General features: G+C 39.9%; 2 protein-coding genes across 2 annotated transcripts; one reads left to right on the top strand and one right to left on the bottom strand.

Moving 5' to 3' along the window:
* Positions 1–1,308: 1,308 nt before the first annotated feature.
* LOC131475883 (zinc finger protein Gfi-1b-like) lies at positions 1,309–4,458 on the bottom strand. Its single transcript, XM_058654246.1, has 6 exons — positions 4,417–4,458; positions 3,469–3,739; positions 3,005–3,180; positions 2,241–2,375; positions 1,668–1,833; positions 1,309–1,572 (listed from the first exon to the last, which is right to left on the bottom strand). Exons 2-6 carry the CDS (start codon positions 3,710–3,712, stop codon positions 1,388–1,390), a joined length of 906 nt encoding a protein of 301 aa, XP_058510229.1. The 5' UTR covers positions 3,713–3,739; positions 4,417–4,458; the 3' UTR covers positions 1,309–1,387.
* Positions 4,459–15,367: 10,909 nt separating this feature from the next.
* ddx39ab (DEAD (Asp-Glu-Ala-Asp) box polypeptide 39Ab) lies at positions 15,368–19,946 on the top strand. Its single transcript, XM_058653639.1, has 10 exons — positions 15,368–15,514; positions 16,374–16,588; positions 16,884–17,011; positions 17,385–17,661; positions 17,757–17,875; positions 18,012–18,143; positions 18,341–18,450; positions 18,624–18,768; positions 19,296–19,443; positions 19,737–19,946. Exons 2-10 carry the CDS (start codon positions 16,381–16,383, stop codon positions 19,751–19,753), a joined length of 1,284 nt encoding a protein of 427 aa, XP_058509622.1. The 5' UTR covers positions 15,368–15,514; positions 16,374–16,380; the 3' UTR covers positions 19,754–19,946.
* The last annotated feature ends 320 nt before the right edge of the window (positions 19,947–20,266 follow it).

Genomic DNA, 20,266 nt, shown 5'->3' with positions numbered 1-20,266 from the left:
CTATATACTTAAATGCATCTTTTTTTTAAAGAACACATAATATCCAAGGCTCCCCTTCAAAAACCTTCCAGAAAGGATGGTCTGGGACTGCCTGTTTTTAAACACTACTACTGGGCAGCCAACTCCAGGGCTCTTACCTACAGGAAGTGTTAAAGCTGAGGAAAACCCTTTGTGGCTACAGCTGGAAGCTGCTGCGGTTGAAATGTCCTCACTTCCTGCCCTTTTGTTTTCTGACTCCGCCCCAGCAGCCAAATTACTTCAACGAAACTTCACCGTGAAGAACTCCTTGCGAATCCTAAATCAGATAAAAGTGGCTTGCCGGGTTCCCAGTGTCTCCATGCATGCGCCCATATGCCAAAATCCTTCATTCCTGTCTGCCCGGTTGGACGGGGTGTTTGCGGTCTGGAGGGAGGGGGGTATTAGAACATTTTCAGATCTGTACAGTAACGGCCAATTAGCATCAATTCAATCTTCCAAATTCTCACTCTTTTCGCTACCTCCAAGTCAGACACCACCACCCATCCTTTCCTTGAGACCCTCCTGCTCCCTCCTGACTCCAAAATGTGTGGGTTCTTTTACTAATTCAGTTTCCTCTGATTTTATTAGAGAAGCTTAGGCTAAAGACTAGAACTCTGAAATATCGGCAGAACTTTGGAAGGAGGCACTGTCTCTGGTCCGTTGTTGCTCTATTAACTCGTAACGTTACAGCTGAATTCAGTACAAGGTGCTGCACAGATTGCTGTGAAAGAAATTCTGGAGTCATCAGTGTTCAGTGAATCATATCTTTACTTCATGCATAAAGGAGAGACCCTGTCACCAAGAAGGTCTGAATGTTCTCTCTCGTTTCTCAAGAAAGCTGGTTCAGAAAATGACACTGGATTATTTTGATCACTGTTGGCAGGCAGGTATTGTAAAAAAATAGTCCAATTATTGTGAACAAATGAGTTCTGACGGAGAGTTTCCTGTGTGGGATGTATTTTTGTTGTTTGTCCACCATCTGGCACACATTTTTATCTTAAAGTCATTTATGTACTAATGACCTAGTTTTCCCCTTTGACTCAAATTAAAGGTCAAAGTCACAGTGACCTCCAGTGAAGTGAAGGTCAAGGTCATATCACAGTAATTGTGATTTTTTTTAATATAATTATTCTAATAATAATTATAATACTATAATATATACATACATTATATATGAATCTGGACAATCTGATCTAAAGTGTAACTTTAACTCATTCAAACTGAAAAAGCACTGACAAAGAGAAAGCAGTGTAGTTTTTATTCATGCATGTTATTATTACATGACGCACATCTTTTTTGCTTTGGCAGTGACGGATGACTGAGAACTATATATAAATGTCAGCCCTGCTTCCTGGCGTCAGTTTTGAGTCTAAATGTTTCCATAACCACACTGCGTCTCTTGGTGGTGCTGAAGGTCCAGCCTACGCTGGAAGGTGTGATGACAGCGAGGGCAGCTGAACGGCTGATAGCTGTTGTGTTTGCGACTGTGGGTGATGAGGTTGGAGCTTTGGCTGAATCCCTTACCGCACACCTTGCACACGTGTGGTTTCTCACCTGAGGGAGGATCAGAGAGAGAATGTGCTCAGTGTTTTGGCAGCACAAATTTGAGCTTCTGACAATAGCAGTAGGTTACTTTCGTGTTGACTTACCCGTGTGTATGAAAGTGTGCTTTTTCATGTCCGACTTCTGGTGGAACCTTTTCCCGCAGTACTGGCAGGGGTAGGGCCGTGTGTCAGAGTGGATGAGAAGGTGTGTGGACAGGGTGGATGAGCGCTTGAATACCTTTCCGCACACCTTGCAGCCAAAGCTACGGTCCTGGATATGCATGGACATTCAAAGACTTAAAGGGGCTATACGTAAGAAATGGCATCAGACATCAGACATCAGAAATAGTGCAGAAATTCTAATTTGTGGACTGCAACCTCTAATGTTTTGGACTGTTGTGCCATCACCCACCACAACCTACTCCAGAAAAGCAGCTACGGGTCGCAAATGCCGAACATTACATTACATACAGTATATATATATATATATATATATATATTCATAGTGAAGTGTGAAATACTATATAGGATCTTTGGATTATATCAGACTTTGCATTTTTTATCTGTCCGATATCCGATCCAGTGATTTTTATGACCAGTATCAGACTGATGCTGATACTGAGTATCGCATCGACTCATCGCTCGGTTTGTACTGAAAATAACAATAAATGATTGTACCTTAGCTCTACCGTAGCTGCTAAGCCCTGTGAAGCTGAAGGCCATGTGCATCCTGTCTGTAGCTGTGGGTGATGGTGTCAAGGGAACAGAGACATGAGCTTGGAGGCCACCTGACAGCAGGACTTCTGACAGAGACTGAGACAAACAGAGAGTAGTGCACAGTTCAATTGCTGAAAAACTACAACCAACCACTTTTAACTATTTTCTGATGAATTACATGATGAAAAATGATTGGCTGATACGGCGGACATGAAAATGGTATCCTATTTATTTTACAATTGACCTGCTCGATACTGCACATACTGCATCCTGTATATACCGACATGATATCCACATTAAAATGTAGCAGGAAATGAGGCAATTTGGATTTGGTTATTGTACATGAGAAGAAATAAACGTTATACTATTTTCTACGTCTAATTTGTGATCACAATTAGGTTTTCATGAATATGGGAATTCAGACTCATTTAAGACATCAAGACAAACATTGGTGGGGGATTTCATAACTGTGTGCATAATATGTAAAGATAAATCAATGCAAATTATAAAATGTAAATTAGTGCTAACAATAAAGCATCACTCTCCAAGCAGAGATGAACTTTAGGTATACATTTATTTTCTTTTACTAGTTTACAAAACGTCACTACAACAAAAACTATTTGCATTTTCAGTCTTTTTGATCAGATATGTTGTGGTAACAACAGCCAATTTAGACAAATTTAATGAACTAGTGACAGGTGATCACAGCCCACAGGGCATCATACCTTTTCACAGAGTAGACACTGGCTGACGGGGGATCTGAGATCAGTGTGCGATGTGTGGTTGAGAAGCAAGCACACCAGTTTCTCCAGTTCCCTCTCCCTCTCTGATGCCTGGTGTTGTTTTGGCAACCATGGCAAAGCGAGCAGAGCAGCATCTCTGTCCTCCACCGGAGCTTTTGCTACAATATGAAAGGATTGATGCATTTGAACCATGAGTTCACACAATGCTGACTAAGCCTATCAGCGCCACATGACTCTATCTGTGTCCCTCAGTATAGCAGAGTTTAGATTTTCTGTTCAAGAAGACTAAACAGACGCATAATTATTAGAATAATAACATCAACAACAACAACAAAAATCACTTAAAGTTTGACACTGAACCACTGGGAGCAACACTTTCAAAATGCAGATATCTGTAACCACATCACTTTCACAATAAGATATGAACAATATGAACTCTTGAGTACCTGACGTCCAATGATCGTCTGTGGTCGCACGGTTAAACTGGACTCCCATCCCATCCCACGGTGATTTTATTTCACCCAGAAGACCTTTGACTCCTACAGCAGGGCACACAGGCTGCATGGCATCTTCAGGATGCCCACTCTCCTGTCCTTTCATGCGCTGCACAGGCTGTTCAGCATCTGCGTAATCCTTATACGGGCTGAGTAGATGAGACCTTCTACATTTGACGAGAAAGGACCGCGGCATAGCAGGAGGGTGACTGCGAGAATGAACCTGCAGGAGTCTGAAAGGTTTAGGTCTTTCATGTCAGGTTTGGATCCTTGAACACCTGCTCGTACATGTTCAGTTACAATGCCAGAGCTTGAGGTTTCCTTCACAAATACAGCGTGCCACCTGCACTAAGGTTTCAGGGCTGTCACTGAGGATAACCCTGCTGTGGTGTCGTCGAAAACTGACACAGATTATCTGCTTTCAATTAAACATCCTTTTGAAATGCAAACATTCGTATTATTAAAAATGAAAAGCAGCAGCAGTAATTGTTTCACATTTGAAAACGTCATTTCATCATTTGCAAAATTAGCAAATCAATTGTGTATTTTTGCTTGATGAAGGGGCGACATTTATTAATTTATCATGAGTTATTCAGCAAGTAATCTAATAAAAAATGCTTTAGAATTAGTTGATCATTTGGTAAACAAGGAAGGAAAGCCTGAAAGAAAACAACTTGAGAGGACTAAACTGCTTATGAATAAGAAAACTTTAACATTAATGAAGATTTAGTATTAACCTCTTTATTAAATCCCCTTCATAATCTGGTGTTTTCTGTAATCTGTTATGTGCATCCTGTTATCTTTCACAATCTAAGGTCGTTCAGAAGACATTGTAGTGAACCGAAGTTGAAAATACATCAAAAGAAAGTTAAATGTGTGACCATAACAGTGGCAGCTTACCTTTGTATTGCGCTGCTGAATGTTGAGTGTTTCTTGTGTCCTTGCTGCTCACAGCGTCTTCTTTTCTCTTTCTCACACCCATCGACTGATGACATGACACAAAGAGATATGATTTGATTTTGAAACGCTGCTGAGGCTTGTGGGACTGGAGGTATGGGAGTGAGGGAAATGACACAAAAACCTTATCAGAATGTCAAAATAAATGAAAGGCTGTCATTTGAAAATGAAAATGTTCAAAATATCTTGAATCTGTCAATTGATCTGGACATTTTTTTTTTACCTCAGGATCTGCCTCCATTTGACTAGTAAAGGCTCCAAAAACACCTTGTTAGTTTAGTCGACTGTAAATTCTGGTCCCAGTTTGAATAAAGGTGTCACTATACTGATGTCAAGATGAATCATTGATTAGTGTAGGACTAGCATGCTTGTGTCACTGCTGAATTCACCACTACAGTAACCACTTGTGTGGGTGGACTCTTAAACATCTTATGGAAAGTTTGATATGTCATCAATCCCATTTCAACGTTCTTTTGTTATCACAGTTACCTCAAACACTAAATTAGTAGCATGTACAGAGCTTAACAAATGTTTGAGACCACCACCCAAAACCACAGCTGCCATAAATGAACAGCAATGGTAATTATCAAAATATTTGTTTATGTTTCTGTAGTGTTTAATACACCAGCTCTTTAACCAAAGTTTCATTTTTAATGCTAAAATATGATTATTATGAATTTTAAAATAGTAAAGCACATTATTATTATTATTTCTTGATTAAGATGTGAAATTAAAGTTGTTTACTTGCATTCCTGAACAGAAGAAAATAGTCTTAGCGGTTGAATGTTATGCTTGATTCATTTATATAATAAACCCATCATTGTGTGATGTATATTTTTAAAGCTGTAGTTGCAAATATTTTTGTAAAACAGTGCCAAATCCTAAAAACAACAGGATTTAGCACGACTCATTACAGTTGTTTACTGTACAGTTTACAGTAGTGTCCATCCCTGTACAGGTACCAGAAGCATTCGCTGTAGCTACTGTACGTCCACATGTCTGCATGTATGAAATGTGGACGTATTTTCATTTCCCCTTATACTTAAATACTTAAATTATATTTAGAAATGCTCACACATTGAAGACACAAAATGTTAACATAACTCAAAGTAACTCTGATTTAGGCAGGCCTGGCTAAACCAATTCAGGTTGCCAAATGATGGATTAAAGAAGTCTTCATGTTTTTGGATAACATGCCTTTGTCAGGTTGAAAACATTGAAAAGAAAGTTTAAAAGAAAGAACAAAAAGTCAATCAATATGCAGATGATATCCTCTTTTATACAGATATATCCAGAAAGCTTCCATTGTGGGGACTGTGGTCTGATGTTGGTTTATCAATGGTTGAAATACAGCAAATCCTCTAGTCCCATGGTTCTCAAACTGTGGTAAATGTACCACCAGTGGTACGCAAGCTTCCTCTGGTGGTACTGTTCTGTGTGAATGGAGTGGAGTTGAGGAATTTTGAGGAAGATTTGCCCCATCTTAATCTAATGTCACTATACCAGTGTGTGAAGTGTATGTGAGGAAGAGGAGGAGGATGAGAGAGCAAATTATCTTATTGGGAATAAATCTGCCCCCTGTGAAAAGTCTGTAGCTGAATTTGTTCAGGTGATACTTGGTAAAAACGTTCTGTTCTTCTAACATAATGCTCCTGGTATAAATCATCATGCAACAGTAAAAGTTTGGTTCATTTTGGGGGAAGATACACTGGAATCATGAAGTTTGGAAGACGTGCTGACATGGTTACAACATGGTTACAACAATAAACATGTAGTTATATATGTAGTGCAATATACACACCTTACATATATCTACCGTTGTACAGTATATATTGTATGTACTGTATTGTAAAAGTGCAACTTTCCTCTCCTTTTACCAAGTGCAATATATAAAATAACATCCATCCACTCTGCTGCACAATGTACAATGTACTGTATGCACTATCATATACTGCATATTTCCCTTACTGGCTCCCACTGTAAATACTTTGAAATACTTTTTTTTACATATCCTTCTAATTTTTATCAAAGGTATTGGTGCACTGTTTTGTTGTTTCTTCTTTTTTATTCTTTTATCTCTTCACTTGCACTACTAGAGCTGTCCTTTAATCTCATTATACACTGTATAATGACAATAAAGGTGATTCTGATTCTGTTATATTACAATGAAAACAAGCAGCAGTCTTCCACGTTGAAGTCCAGTGTATTGTCGAACCACAGTATGCGGCCTGTCACTATGAAACAGCACCTGATGTTATGTTAGCTACCATCATAATGACTGTCTTGCCTCTAGAGGGCTTTAACATGCCATTTGCTCATATGACCACTAAGCATCACTTACATTTAATACTTGCCGCTTGCACAACTAGCCAGAGGAGTTACATGGGAGTACAGGCTCCCTTAAATCCACTTTATCTCATGTCTTTGTTGTACAATAATTGAACTTCACATCGAAAAAACCAAAGGGATTCTACATTGTATCAATTTATCTTTTAGTTTAACATTATTTTTGAAAACCACCGCCATTTAACCAGTGGGAATACACCAATACTTTTGCAGATGTGTGGAGTTGCAACTACATAATTGAATGCGACTGCATTAGGAATCCCAGTTTGTGAGGCAAAAAAAACCCCCAACAACCTTCGATGCAAATGTGTAGCTGCTGTCAAGCAATGGGGGTCTCAATCTGACTTCAGATTGAAATCAAATCACCAAGCCCCACATATAAACTGAAACCAAAGCACCTCTCTGTGTGTATATATTTTTGCAGACATCTCTTTGACTTCTATAAGCTGCTGTAAAACAGAGCTGCGTTCACCTTGATGTGCACGAAGAGAGGCATGGCAGAACCCTGTGGTTGATGTGGTGGGGGGCTTGCAACCTTTTCCCAGGGGCTGTCAGGGAGAGAAGACGAGAGGAGCACAGGGAGCTGAGACGGGCTGGTGGGTTCTGTGGCTCTGTGTCTGGGGGGTGGGGGGGTGGGGGGGGTTGAGGTGTTCAGGGGCTTCTTGTTACCCTGATGGTGATAGTAGAGTGCCTTTCTAGGAACCTGAAACTTGGGGAGGAGAAGGGGGTGGGGGTGTAGCTGTTCATTTCCTACACAGTTAATTTTGCAGTGTTAAATATGCAGTGTCAAAGTTCAATGAATTTCAGAGTTATTGCAACAACAGATTGAGTAGAATGTCCCCTAGGAAAGAGTTGCTGTACTTTAACACCAATTCTGATAAGGACCAAATACACTCGGACACAGTGGTAATTTAACTCTTTAAGTGTTGATTTAACACACATCTAACTTTATGAATCATTTTACTTTATAGCATTGGATATGAGTTATGTCAGTTCCCCCTTGCTTTAAAAATGTTTCTTCGACAGAAATGTTGTGAGCTTCATCGAAAGATGTTTGCCACACTTTCAAAAATGACCAGATTCTTCTTAATTCCAATAAATACCATCACATGAATTATATTGCTGAAACTTTAAACCAGCAATGAAACCTGAGTTACCTGGTCACTCAATAATATTTAAATAGTTGGAACCAGCCTGTATCTTTAAATGGGCACTCTAAATAACAATAGGTAAGCATTTAGAAGAAATGACTGAAATGGGGGGAGGCAAGTATGGTAATGTGTATGGTAAGTAAGGGTAAGTGTGTCTTCTGTGTCTGGGATGAAGGTTTTCATTGTACCACAGTTTCAAATCACTCTCAAATGATGTCATGAGTCAATGTGTTTCTATTTGAGAATACAGGCAAAAGACAGAGACTTTTGACAAACTGTCCATGTTTTAGAGATGATGAAATGATGTGGGTGAATTACCAGGCAAACAGTGTAGACAGGAGGCACTGCTGAGCTGCATCGTGTGGAGGTGTACGTCAAGGTTTTTCTTGGGAATAAACATGGTATCGCAATAAGCTGCTTTGATCCTTAGTTGTATTATTTGTCACTTGCAAGTCCCTCACCTTTATGATGGTGAAATAATAAGCTGCTGTGTGTGTGTGTGTGTGTGTGTGACACCTTCTCTCTGTGAAAGTGACCTAAAAGCTCTCATGTACTTGTACACAAAGCATAATAACAAAGAAATGCTTGATTTACAGAGGCCATCCAGAACTAAACAGCAAATTAGTTCATCAGCAGTTAGCAATTTAGTGTTCGATCCCAGAACTTTCCTTAAGACAAATAAGAAAATCACTGCACTAATTCAACAGGTGGATGCAAACATGACTCCGCTTGTGCAAACAGGCAAGTGTTGCCTTTTTATAAACCTGTCCCTGTCACTCTCCAGTCAGCAACAGACAGAACTGCTTTGCCATTTTATTCCACACAAATGCCCCACTTTGTTTGACTGGATGTTTGTAAGCTAATCGCAGTGTTTGACAACAAAAAGTGCCAATATTACGGCAATTGAATAGTAATAGTGATATGAGGAATAGAAATTTTGATTGTCATTGTTGCCAATGGGTACTATTTGGTAAAACAACAGTGGTTAATGATTATGAGTGCATAACATTAGGAGTTCAGTATTTATATTAATGAGAAAATGCAATCAATATTATAAAGGTGACTGCACAGCCCATCAGTGCACATATACAGTGTGCATCCATGTTTAGAGAACACCAATTTGCCCCTGATTCCAGACCAAAAAAATACATGTGATGCCTGAAACAAGAAGAGCTAACCAAACTCAACTTACAGTGATTCAAAACAATTACAATTCAACAGTAATAGTTTCACAATAAATATAATGCTCAGGCCTAGTTGACAACTATGTTGGTGAAGTTTACTGATCTACCTGTTTGTGAACGTTCTCCGTTTGTCTCTTGTGACAACAAGTTAGGAGTTTCATGCACATAAGGTTACATCATTACACCAAATAAATTGTGGTTAGGGATTACAGAGTGAGTGATAACATAATCACTCTGGGTCATGCTGCACTCGCTGCTCCTCTGTGGTTTTTTTTTCTCTGTGGTTTCACCTTGTGGACTTAGTGATTGCAGCACTGTGCCACATTCTCACAGTCAAATGCTTCTCTATTTTACCCCCACCCACACAAAGAGCAACTTTTACAAACACTGCAAGACTTTCTCCTCCCTCAGAGGCAAGATGATGTTTTTATGTTGATGTTGGTGATGTCTGGATGGCACACTGAGACATTTCATAACCAACAAGTATTTTTTGCCATATAACAAATAAGACGCACTGATGGGAGAGAAAAAACTATTTCTGCTGTACCCATGAGAACTGTGGACAGTATCGGCTCTCAATACCACACCATATATCACTTGGGCATGCACAAAGGTAAAGCCACTACACTCTCAACCAGGCATGAGCCTCCTACTGAACAGGAAACATGTATGAGGGTTTTTTTTTTCTTTCTTTCTGTTTCACCTTATTACATCCTCCCACTCTTTTCAATCAATTTCTGTCAGATTCCAAGCACAGATTCAGACTAAAAACCCAACCACAATGTTTATCAAGACACTGTAGAAGCTCATTTTTGTATGTAGTCAGATGCAGTGTCTCTAGTATCTACAGCTTTCTCAACGGATAGAAGACAGTGAAAAAGGTTGGTGATGAATCTGGTGTTGGTAATTCTCGTGTTCAGCCAGAAAATGGGCATCCCCACTCCCACACATGCACCCGACTCCCTGAGATTTGAATAACTTTGATGATGCATGGCTACAGAGATGTAAGAGGGTGTGAGAACTGCAAAATGACATGGTACCCAAGACAGCGACTGCCTACATTAGCAACAGTGGAGGTGGTATATGTGGTCAGAGCCTGCATATGTAAGAAGATGTATAGTTGAGTTGTCTTATTCACCTGAATATGAATGTCTTCATGGAAACTTATATGGTCACACGTGTATGTGAAGCCAGATCGAGTGGCAACTGGTAGTAATGTCACCCACAACAATCTGAACTCCCATTTTGGAGGCTTGAGATTTGCGATTTTGCCAGTGCCATGTTTAGGTTTTGCTGTTGTCAATCACAGTGGTTTCCACTCCTATGAGTCATACTTTGTCGTCTATTTTTCCCAAATTGAGAGGATAACTTACAAAGTAAAATGTCATGTCCCATTAAAGAAGACCCAAATCTAGTGATTGATGTTATAAATGAAGTGAGAAGTAGGCTAATTTTTCCATTTAAATGTACTATTTTCTTTTTTTTTTCAACCAGCAAACTCGCCCCCTGGTGGCTATTCAATTACTCTTTCTTCCAGGTTGCCCTTAACCAGCAAGCCAGACCTACATCCACTTTTTACTTACAATCCAGGTCTGAATTGGGTCAATTAAGACACATAGTAACTGATGCATGTTTGCTGATGCTGTATATCTCTGTTTCTGTCTCCTTGTCCCTCACTTTGAATAACCTGTGTTGTATTCCTATTCATGTTACAGCCACACCCCATCCTAGTCTCTGATGGGAAATCAGATATGGGTCTGTGACATGTCGGAGAAGTGTCACTGTAACCTCTGTAATTATGTCTTTAAATATTTCACACTAAGCAAATATCATGTGACAGTCAGAGGTGACTGGACTCGCAAACCCCAATCAGAGAGAAAACCCACTAGGCTTAAAATGTGGTGTGGCCAACTTCCTCATTATTGCCATCTTGAGAGTGCCTGTCACTGACTAAGTTGCACCTTACATTAAAATGTGTAGTGTAGATATGCATAAGCAACTGGAGTTTTGTTCAAGAGGTTTCACCTCTCATCGTAGAAACTGGAGAAGCCATTTGGATGAGAGGTGACACATTTTTAGGTATCGGCTCGTTCAAGACGAAGCCAGCACACATCTTGGATGTAGACCACATGGCCCTTTGTTCTAAGACCAAGAAGGTCATAGAACTCTCTCAAGTCTCAATGAATTATTAATCATAATCCAGATTGGTAATCGGCTAAATTCATGAGACTGAATCAGTGAATTTTTCCATTCTTTCGATGAGTGGGGCCTCAGGGAACTTTACTAAGTAAAGTAATTAATATAATATTAATATTTTTGATGTTAATGTTATAATTATTATTAACCTGTGATAGTCAATAACTGATACAAAGGGTCATATATATAGTAACATAGCTTGTGTCTGTGTAATGTCTTCACTAAATAATAGAAATTAGATTTGCTGAGGTCTGTTGCAAGCTTGTGATATGTTTTTCTTCATAGATGTGTGAATCCGGTCACATAACACAACCCCACCCAAATCCTCCTATATGGGCATGATTGAGAGTCTGCCGGATGTGTGTCTATATCACTGATGAAAAGGTGTGAAGCCGCAGGCCATTTTGTAGCACAGCCTTAAAACTGAGGGTGACATTAAGTTATCGGCCCCTTGCAATGTTGAGCGAGGCTCGCCACAGCCCTGTTGTTGTAGTACAGTCAAAATACATTTTTCGGAAAGGTTACAAAAAGCACAATGGAACATTTAATGTTCCATGTTCCATGTTCTTATCTGTTCACCATGTTGAACAGTGTTGTAACTGAACCGCTACAGGATGTAATAACCCATTTCATTTTTACGTTACATTACATGTCATTTAGCAGACGCTTTTATCCAAAGCGACTTACAATAAGTGCATTTAAACATTTGGGTACAAATAAGATCTAGAAGTAAGTAAGAGCTTCAAGTAAGCATTTCATTTCATTACAACCACTTGATACTAGTTAAAGCAACACTGTTGAGTATCGCTGTAACAAACAGAAAACAGATAGTGGATGACTACTTAGTCTTTATGACTGAACTCAACTCAATATTATTTAAGTTGCTGGGCCTAATTCTAGCACTTTGCAATTTAAGTTGCACACTTCTCAAAGTGTTCCTACTTCTTCACATAAATAACATAATCCAAGCACAGAGGTTCAGGTGTAGGGTGGAAATATAAGGGACTTAATTCTCTCCACTACAAATCTGTGAGTCACCTGATTTCTAATCTGTTCATTTAGGAGAAAGGAGTTGCATAGTGTCACTTTAAATGGGGACATTAATATCACCCTCATCTCTAGGCACTAAGTCCCAAAAGGTCAGTTTAGTTTACCATAAACATAAGCTTCTTTAGCTGAGATGGTGGCATGGTGCTGGAGATGACACGATTTTGTGAAACAAGGCAATGTGGGAAAGCCCGTTATGTGTCTTTGTGTGTGCAAGTTGTTGCAAAATCAAAGACACACAATTAAAAGCATAACAACAAATTGAAACGCGTGTCAGGCTGCCAGAGCGTCCTTGCACTTTGATTCTTTATGCTGTTTATCAGATAGCAGGGACCGGTACAGGTGTCGTCTGTTGCTGATTTTAGATTTAACAAGTTTTGCAAAACACAGCATGAGCCTCTCAAGCCTTAGTGTAGAGTGAGCTTTACTTTGTGCACAGCAGTTGATGGTGTGAATATGTTACCCGAGGAATCGTCAATATCCTTCAAAGGAACACCTTCACACATTATCTCGTTTTGTTTGACAACACTAACTGTCAGTCTCATGTCGTGCTTGTCTCCAGTGTTGTACCTATAACACTCTGCACTTACATGTGCATGCATGTATGCACACACATGCACAAACACACACACACCCACATTTAGCAAAGCTTACACAATAAAGTCACACAGCAGCTGTAGCAGCTGTGCAGGCTACATTTACATTGTAGTTCACTGTCAGTTTGAGTCTTGCTCCAGATTCTTCTTGACCCAGATACAAAAGAAACCACACACTGATATATATATGACCCTCATGTGCACACACACACACACACTATGACCTTCATGTGCAACACACTTCCCAACACACAAGCATTTAAAGGTAAGAATTTGGTTAATTATAAACTGTCCTGAGCTTGTCCTGAGTTTCTTCTGTCACCTTTAATCTCTTAGGGACCAAGTCTGGGTTCACAGGTTCACTCCTCCATTTAGTAATGATGTGAAAAACAGAAGCAGCGCACACACAGTGGGTAGAAGAAGTGGAGTCACATAGTGATGTTAAACTCACAGAGCTTTAACGTCAGCAGCCCCTGCTGGTTATGACTGGTCATCACTTTATCTTTGGAGGAAGCAGTTGGAAATGAATGCATGGTTTTTGGGTTTTTTTTAAAAGTGAAGGCACTAGAAACCTATTTTAATCCTAATTACACAAAAAAAATACTGTAATGTAAACAGGTATAATTGATTCACACAAGTAAATAATAAGACATTTCCAGTTAGCATAGTGATGATAAAAAGTAACTTGGTAAAAAATGTGTAAGAGCATTTATTTTTTCTTGTGAATTAGATTTTTGTCAGGGTCTTGAACCACAAGTGCTGCATTCGATGTTGGCAACCCTTCGATGTTGGCAACCCTCCAAAGCAGAGGCCTCAAACTTGCAGCCACATGCGCCCCCCGATATTTCATGCAGCCCACTTTTTAATATCACTGTAAAATGTCTGTTTTTGATGTTCATAGGTTGTTGTGTTTTTGCTCATTTGGCTTCTCCCTCTCTGGTGAGCACCACAGTGGATGTGGCAGAGACCCTCCCATTTATCCAGGCTTTAGACCAGTACACTGGATGTGTGGAGTCAATTTAGACTGTCCAATTAACAATGAGCAGTGGAGATACTGCGGTACCTTGCTCAGGGGTACCGCAGCCCTTGACATGGCAGGGACTTGAAGCAGCAAACGTTTTGGTTACAAGCCATGTTCCCTTACTAGTTGGCTATATGAGCTGCCCCTGTTTTTGATATTTATGGAACATGTACATGAACATGTTTTTCATTGTGTGCTTTTTGTTGTGCTATATCAAAGAAAACACTTTTATTTTGAAATTATTTTATTATTATTATTATTACTATTGTCACAACTCATGATGGAATACCATGATATAATTTTAAACTGATATTGCACACCCTTAACTGAACAGTTGAACTTTCTTCTTCTACTTTATTGGCCCCCTGCTGACCACAGTAGACACTCAGTGGCCCCCAGGTCATTCCAGTTTGAGACCCCTGCTCCAAAGGCTGAGTGTCGGCCAGCTGAGGAGGCTTTACATCTGCCTGTAAAGCCATAAATCTACACTGAACTCATCTTTGTACATCACAACATCACTCTTAACCCCCCTTGAAGGATTTTACCACGTTGATAAACGTACAATTAGAATGTATTGCCACTGCTTAAACAAAAATATGTTAAAACACTATCAGCAGCAGTAGATTCTAAGCCTATAGTCAGATGGTGCTTGCTATAGTAAAGAATGATTCATAGCATTGTTTTTATTTTATTGTTTATTTTTTATATAGATACTGTACAGTAATACACAATTGCACCAGAGATTACTTGAAGCTAATATACATTTGTTGTCAGGTAAAACAGAATACTGTACAACTTATAATCTTAATAATCACAACATGTGCACAATGCATGTGAACAAGTGCAAAAGTGGAGCACCAAAAGCTATGTTGTAATTACTCCTGTTAACTATGTGCTCATTTGGCATTTGGATTGGAATATATCAATTTTAATCCTAATGTAACAGTAATGACAATACTAGTATCAGAATCAGAATCAGAATCAGCTTTATTGGCCAAGTATGTGAACACATACAAGGAATTTGACTCCGGTTTTATCCAGCACACGCTGTACATTAAACGTAAACATGAACATACATAAACATCAACTTGAAAGAACAAAGGACAACAAGAACAATAATTTAAAAAGAGTGTAGTACAAAGTGAATAAATAAGAGTAAACAATTAGTAATTATAACTATAGCCTCGCAACTGCAGCCCTGAAGGCACAGGTAATAAAAACAAATTATAATAAGGAAAATAATTGTCCTTTCAATTTTGTCCGGTCCCTCGCGAGCCTCCATACCGTCTTTCAGCAGTGTATCCCGCTTTTTTGCATTGCGTCGACTGCGGAACACTTTTCGTCCAATCATTGGCCCTGTTTTTGATTGGTCGTGCAAATCCACCAATGACGTCAACGAATTCGAAGGGAGGCGGAACTTCCGCCAACTGGTATTAAACCAACTGAGGCCTGTCCATGCGGTTCTGAGCTGAAGGTGGACAAGTAACCTACGCGTAAGAGGTAAGAAAGCAATATCGACGAAAATGTAGCATTTAGGGACTTCTAAAATACCAAATGTCGTCGTCGAAGTCCTAAGTAGGATTTATTTATGCTAGGTTCGAAACGTAGGCAGGCCGGGATTCAATTATTATTTTTTTCATTGTGTGTTTGAGGCCACTCGGCTGGCAAACGTTTTGTAGCTTAGCATGTGTTAGCTTAGCCAACTAGCTAGCGTCTTCGCATTTGTTTTTACTGAGTAAATATGCGCCCCCACTCACCCGTTCTTGTAAGATATACTTAATACGCGCTCGCGTGCTTTAATTGTTTGTTCTTTGTTTGGTGAATTTGGGTTGTTTTGGTATTTTTTACCGTGTGGCGCTTTAGCTTGCCACGTTAGCAGTGGTTATGCAACACAATAGCTTCCCAGTGTTGTAAATGGCTCAGAAGCTAACCGGTTTCAGTTAGGCTACGGTTAATGCAGGAAGAAGAGTTTGGAGTCTGTTGTTCGCAGAGGTAACGAATTGTTACTCAAAGAGCACACGTGCTTAATTTAGGCCTGTATTATTTATCTCTCGGTCGACGGTTTTTTTGTTTTCGCATATGAAGCTTTATGCGCAGTAGGATGGGGTTGTGTCGATTGTCTTTATTAGCACCCGTGTACGTATTGCTCAGAATCGTATCAATTTTATGTAAACGTGATATCGTCTACAAACACTGCAGTAGCATGAAAGTTATATTTACACCATTTTTAATATGTGATGGAACCTGACACTAAGAACGACAACAGGTGGGCTTTGTTAGGCCCCACCACAACAGCTGAGGCCTTTGATGATCCATCGGAGACGAATGAAAATCTTGACTTTGTTCTCCCTGTGTCCAGACAGACAATGGCTGAAAATGATGTTGATAACGAGCTGCTCGACTATGAAGAAGACGAAGAACCACAAGGAGCACCAGAGAGTGCAGCCCCAGCAGGCAAGAAGGAGGTGAAGGGTTCCTACGTTTCCATCCACAGCTCTGGCTTCAGGGACTTCCTGCTCAAACCAGAGCTGCTCCGTGCCATCATCGACTGTGGTTTTGAGCATCCATCTGAAGGTGAGGCTTTTAGAAACTTGTATTTTATTATCATGCAGTAAGGGAATTGTACTAAGAAGTTGCTTGCCCCGTTAAGTGTGATGTACGGTGCAAATGTAACTTTTGTATTGTTGCACTTAATGGTGACCTTGAGCGCTGTGAAAAGTGCCTCTAAATTTATTATTACTGTGATATTTAAAGTGTTATCTGACTTGTGCTAGTGGAAATGTGTATGTTAGTCTGTGTAATTGCTTTGATGTTATTGAATTTCTGTCAACACAATGTAAATACACTATTTGTTTTCTCTTTCCTTCAGTTCAACATGAATGCATCCCTCAAGCTATCCTGGGCATGGACATCTTGTGCCAGGCCAAGTCTGGTATGGGCAAGACAGCTGTGTTTGTGCTGGCCACACTGCAGCAGATTGAACCTGTGGATGGACAGGTTAGTGTATCTTTAGCTCATAAACCTTATTGTATTAAGGACAAACATAACTTGCATTGTTCTGATTCCCCCCCTTAACTACTTGTAATATTACAGTGGATTTAGAACCAGTGCCTTTCTCCTAGCCCTTTAAGAATTTCGGTAATGATGAAAGCATTGTCAATGTTTAACTCTTTTGTAGCAGTGGTGTGATCTGGTGTGAAAAAGTAGTTTGGAGTACATGCCTTTTAAACCTTTTTTGTGCACTGTGTTCAGAGAAGTGACCATAAGTGTTAAAGTGGCTGTTTGTTTTAATGCTGACCTCTAATCTAGGGGCATTCCATTACAAAGATGCAATGCATCTTAACTCAGTATTACTGTGTGTGTTCCTTAGGTCTCTGTATTAGTCATGTGCCACACACGAGAGCTGGCCTTCCAGATCAGCAAAGAGTATGAGCGCTTCTCCAAGTACATGCCTACAGTAAAAGCTGCAGTATTCTTTGGTGGCCTGGCCATCAAGAATGACGAGGACGTCCTGAAGAAAAACTGCCCTCACATTGTTGTTGGAACGCCGGGTCGTATCCTCGCTCTCATCCGCAACAAGACCCTGGGTCTGAAGAACGTCAAGCATTTCGTTTTGGATGAGTGTGACAAAATGTTGGAGCAGCTAGGTGTGTTCTCTGACTGATATTTACTGAGATTTATTTAAATTGACCCAATCTTGTATGCATTGATCACCATGTCTCTAATTTGCTCTGTGTTGCAGACATGAGGCGTGATGTACAGGACATCTTCAGGATCACACCCCATGAGAAGCAGGTCATGATGTTTAGTGCAACACTGAGCAAGGAGATCCGACCAGTGTGCCGCAAATTCATGCAGGATGTAAGTGTTGTTGCTCATAAAGTTCCCCACTGTCTATCACTTGGGATCTGCTCATGCAGGCAAAACTGCTGTACGTGTCATGTTATGCACAATGTTATATGTGGCTGTTTTTAAAAAACTGAATTTTCCCTTGCAGCCTATGGAAGTATTTGTGGATGATGAGACCAAACTTACACTCCATGGGCTACAACAGTACTACTGCAAGCTGAAGGATAGTGAGAAAAACCGCAAGCTCTTTGACCTTCTTGATGTGTTGGAGTTCAACCAGGTAAATTGATGGATGTCATTTCTGTGTCCAGACTCTGCCTGTTTGCGCATTGTATTTTTAAGTTGCATATTATAGCCCCCATTTTGAAATTTTTGGGGTCTAATTCCACTTCGAGTTAATGTCTGAAATTGTGAGAAGTCATTTGCTGGTCAAGCTGTTAAAACAGTTGTGTTTTAATGTCTTTGCTTTGCCTCTAGGTGGTGATCTTTGTCAAGTCAGTCCAGAGGTGCATTGCTCTCTCCCAGCTTCTGGTGGAACAAAATTTCCCTGCCATTGCTATTCACAGGGGAATGGCTCAGGAGGAGAGGTGAGGAAAAACACACTTCCATGCAAAGATCTTAATATTGACTAATTTCTAGGTCCCATAGGACTAATTGTCAAATATCTTAAGAGCATTGGCTTCATCATTTACTTCAGCACATCATTGTACTAGATCCTGTGTTAATCTTTCTGGCTCTGTCCTCCCTCTTACCCACCCAGACTGTCCCGCTACCAGCAATTCAAGGATTTCCAGAGGCGGATCTTGGTGGCCACTAACCTTTTTGGCAGGGGGATGGACATCGAGCGAGTCAATATTGTCTTCAACTATGACATGCCAGAGGATTCTGACACCTATTTGCACAGGGTAAGAAACATCAGGGACAACTATAGACAATTTGTAGCGTCACTGACGATTTCTGTATTCTTTTTTACGTTCAAGGGCCTTGAACGTTTTTGGAATGTCCTTAATGTGCTTGCATGTTGTTCAAGAAGGATTAGTTGATGTTTAGGTAAATCTATATTACCACTGATGTACTACTACAGCACCTACTTACAATTCATATTTACCAGTGTTGTCGGCACTGTACATTTTCTCTCTGCCATTGACCCGAGATTCCATGCAGAACAATGAGCGTTAACGTTAATTAAGAAGTAATTAAGAGCAAATTACACGGTGCCTGGTAAATTACAAGGTCTTTGGCTGGATGCAGAGTGTGCTTCAAATCAATTAAAAGTAAACACCATAGGTGACTCAGCTCTTGTCTAACCCTAACACCTTAAGCTGTGTTGGCACATTCTGACCTTGAATCTAACTGGTACTCGATGTCTTTGAATTTGATGTCAACCATGGTGTGGGAATCCTGAATTAAATTTTTTTTTTTCTCCTGTCAGGTTGCCCGTGCTGGAAGGTTTGGGACCAAAGGCCTGGCTATAACCTTTGTGTCTGATGAGACCGATGCCAAGACTCTGAACGATGTGCAGGACCGCTTTGAGGTCAATGTGGCCGAGCTGCCGGAAGAGATTGACATCTCCTCTTACAGTAAGTGTTTCCATTTAGAATGGCTGTAAAATTCAGCTATGTTTGATGTCCTTGTTTGAAAGGATTGATATTTTGACCATGAGGAATCATTGTAATTTGTCAATCAAGTAGGTTCAAAGCATTGATTGCCTCACAGAATATCAGCAGCTGTAGCAGTCAGCAGTTGGTGCTGCCATGTCACTGTTCGACTCATTAAATCCTTTTCATGTTTAACATGTTGGTGAAAAGTTGGTATGCTCAGCTGTTTTCTGGTCAACGTGCTCAAACCATGTCTGTCCTCTGTCCCCTTTTAGTCGAGCAGTCCAGATGAGTCCTCCAGCCCATCAGAAGTCTTCTTTCCATGGATCCCGAGTCTTGTGTTGGAATACTTCACTGTTGATTTTTGAAAAGCTCTGTTCACCAAACATTTATTTTTATTGTTTTTGGGGAGGGGGGTGTGGTCAATTTTAATTTGTCTTTTACTGTTTGTTTTATGCGCATTGGAATTAAAACTTTTTATAAGATTTCATTTTTACTATTGTGGTCTCTTCCGAGGCTAATCGTGTCACTACCATATATTCATTCATTTCGGTCTGACGCCAATATTTGTTTAGAGAAATAGTTTTCACATTAAACAAAGGACATTTTAGCCCCACCCTTTTTAATGTTGAAACTAGTTTGTATAGTTTTATTGCCCTCCCCAGTCACACAAAATTGAGTTTTAGAAAGTAAATGTATCTGTTGTCTTTTATTAGGTATTAAAAAAACATTCAACACAAAACTACAGCGACAACATGTCATTAATTGTATGTATTTCCTTTTTTTGCAAAGGCATATCAGTGAC

Source organism: Solea solea, chromosome 16, assembly GCF_958295425.1.
Source record: "Solea solea chromosome 16, fSolSol10.1, whole genome shotgun sequence".
Classification (NCBI taxonomy): domain Eukaryota; kingdom Metazoa; phylum Chordata; class Actinopteri; order Pleuronectiformes; family Soleidae; genus Solea; species Solea solea.
Note: the sequence above shows the minus strand (reverse complement) of the source record. Positions and strands in the feature narration are given on the sequence as shown.

Coding starts and splice junctions, on each gene's coding strand:
- LOC131475883 (XM_058654246.1), bottom strand. CDS start 3,712: ATGCCGCGGTCCTTTCTCGTCAAATGTAGAAGGTCTCATCTACTCAGC. Junction 3,181..3,468: donor AGACGATCATTGGACGTCAG/GTACTCAAGAGT, acceptor TTCATATTGTAG/CAAAAGCTCCGGTGGAGGAC. Junction 1,573..1,667: donor GCACACTTTCATACACACGG/GTAAGTCAACAC, acceptor ATCCTCCCTCAG/GTGAGAAACCACACGTGTGC.
- ddx39ab (XM_058653639.1), top strand. CDS start 16,381: ATGGCTGAAAATGATGTTGATAACGAGCTGCTCGACTATGAAGAAGAC. Junction 18,144..18,340: donor ATGTGTTGGAGTTCAACCAG/GTAAATTGATGG, acceptor CTTTGCCTCTAG/GTGGTGATCTTTGTCAAGTC. Junction 18,769..19,295: donor CTGACACCTATTTGCACAGG/GTAAGAAACATC, acceptor TTCTCCTGTCAG/GTTGCCCGTGCTGGAAGGTT.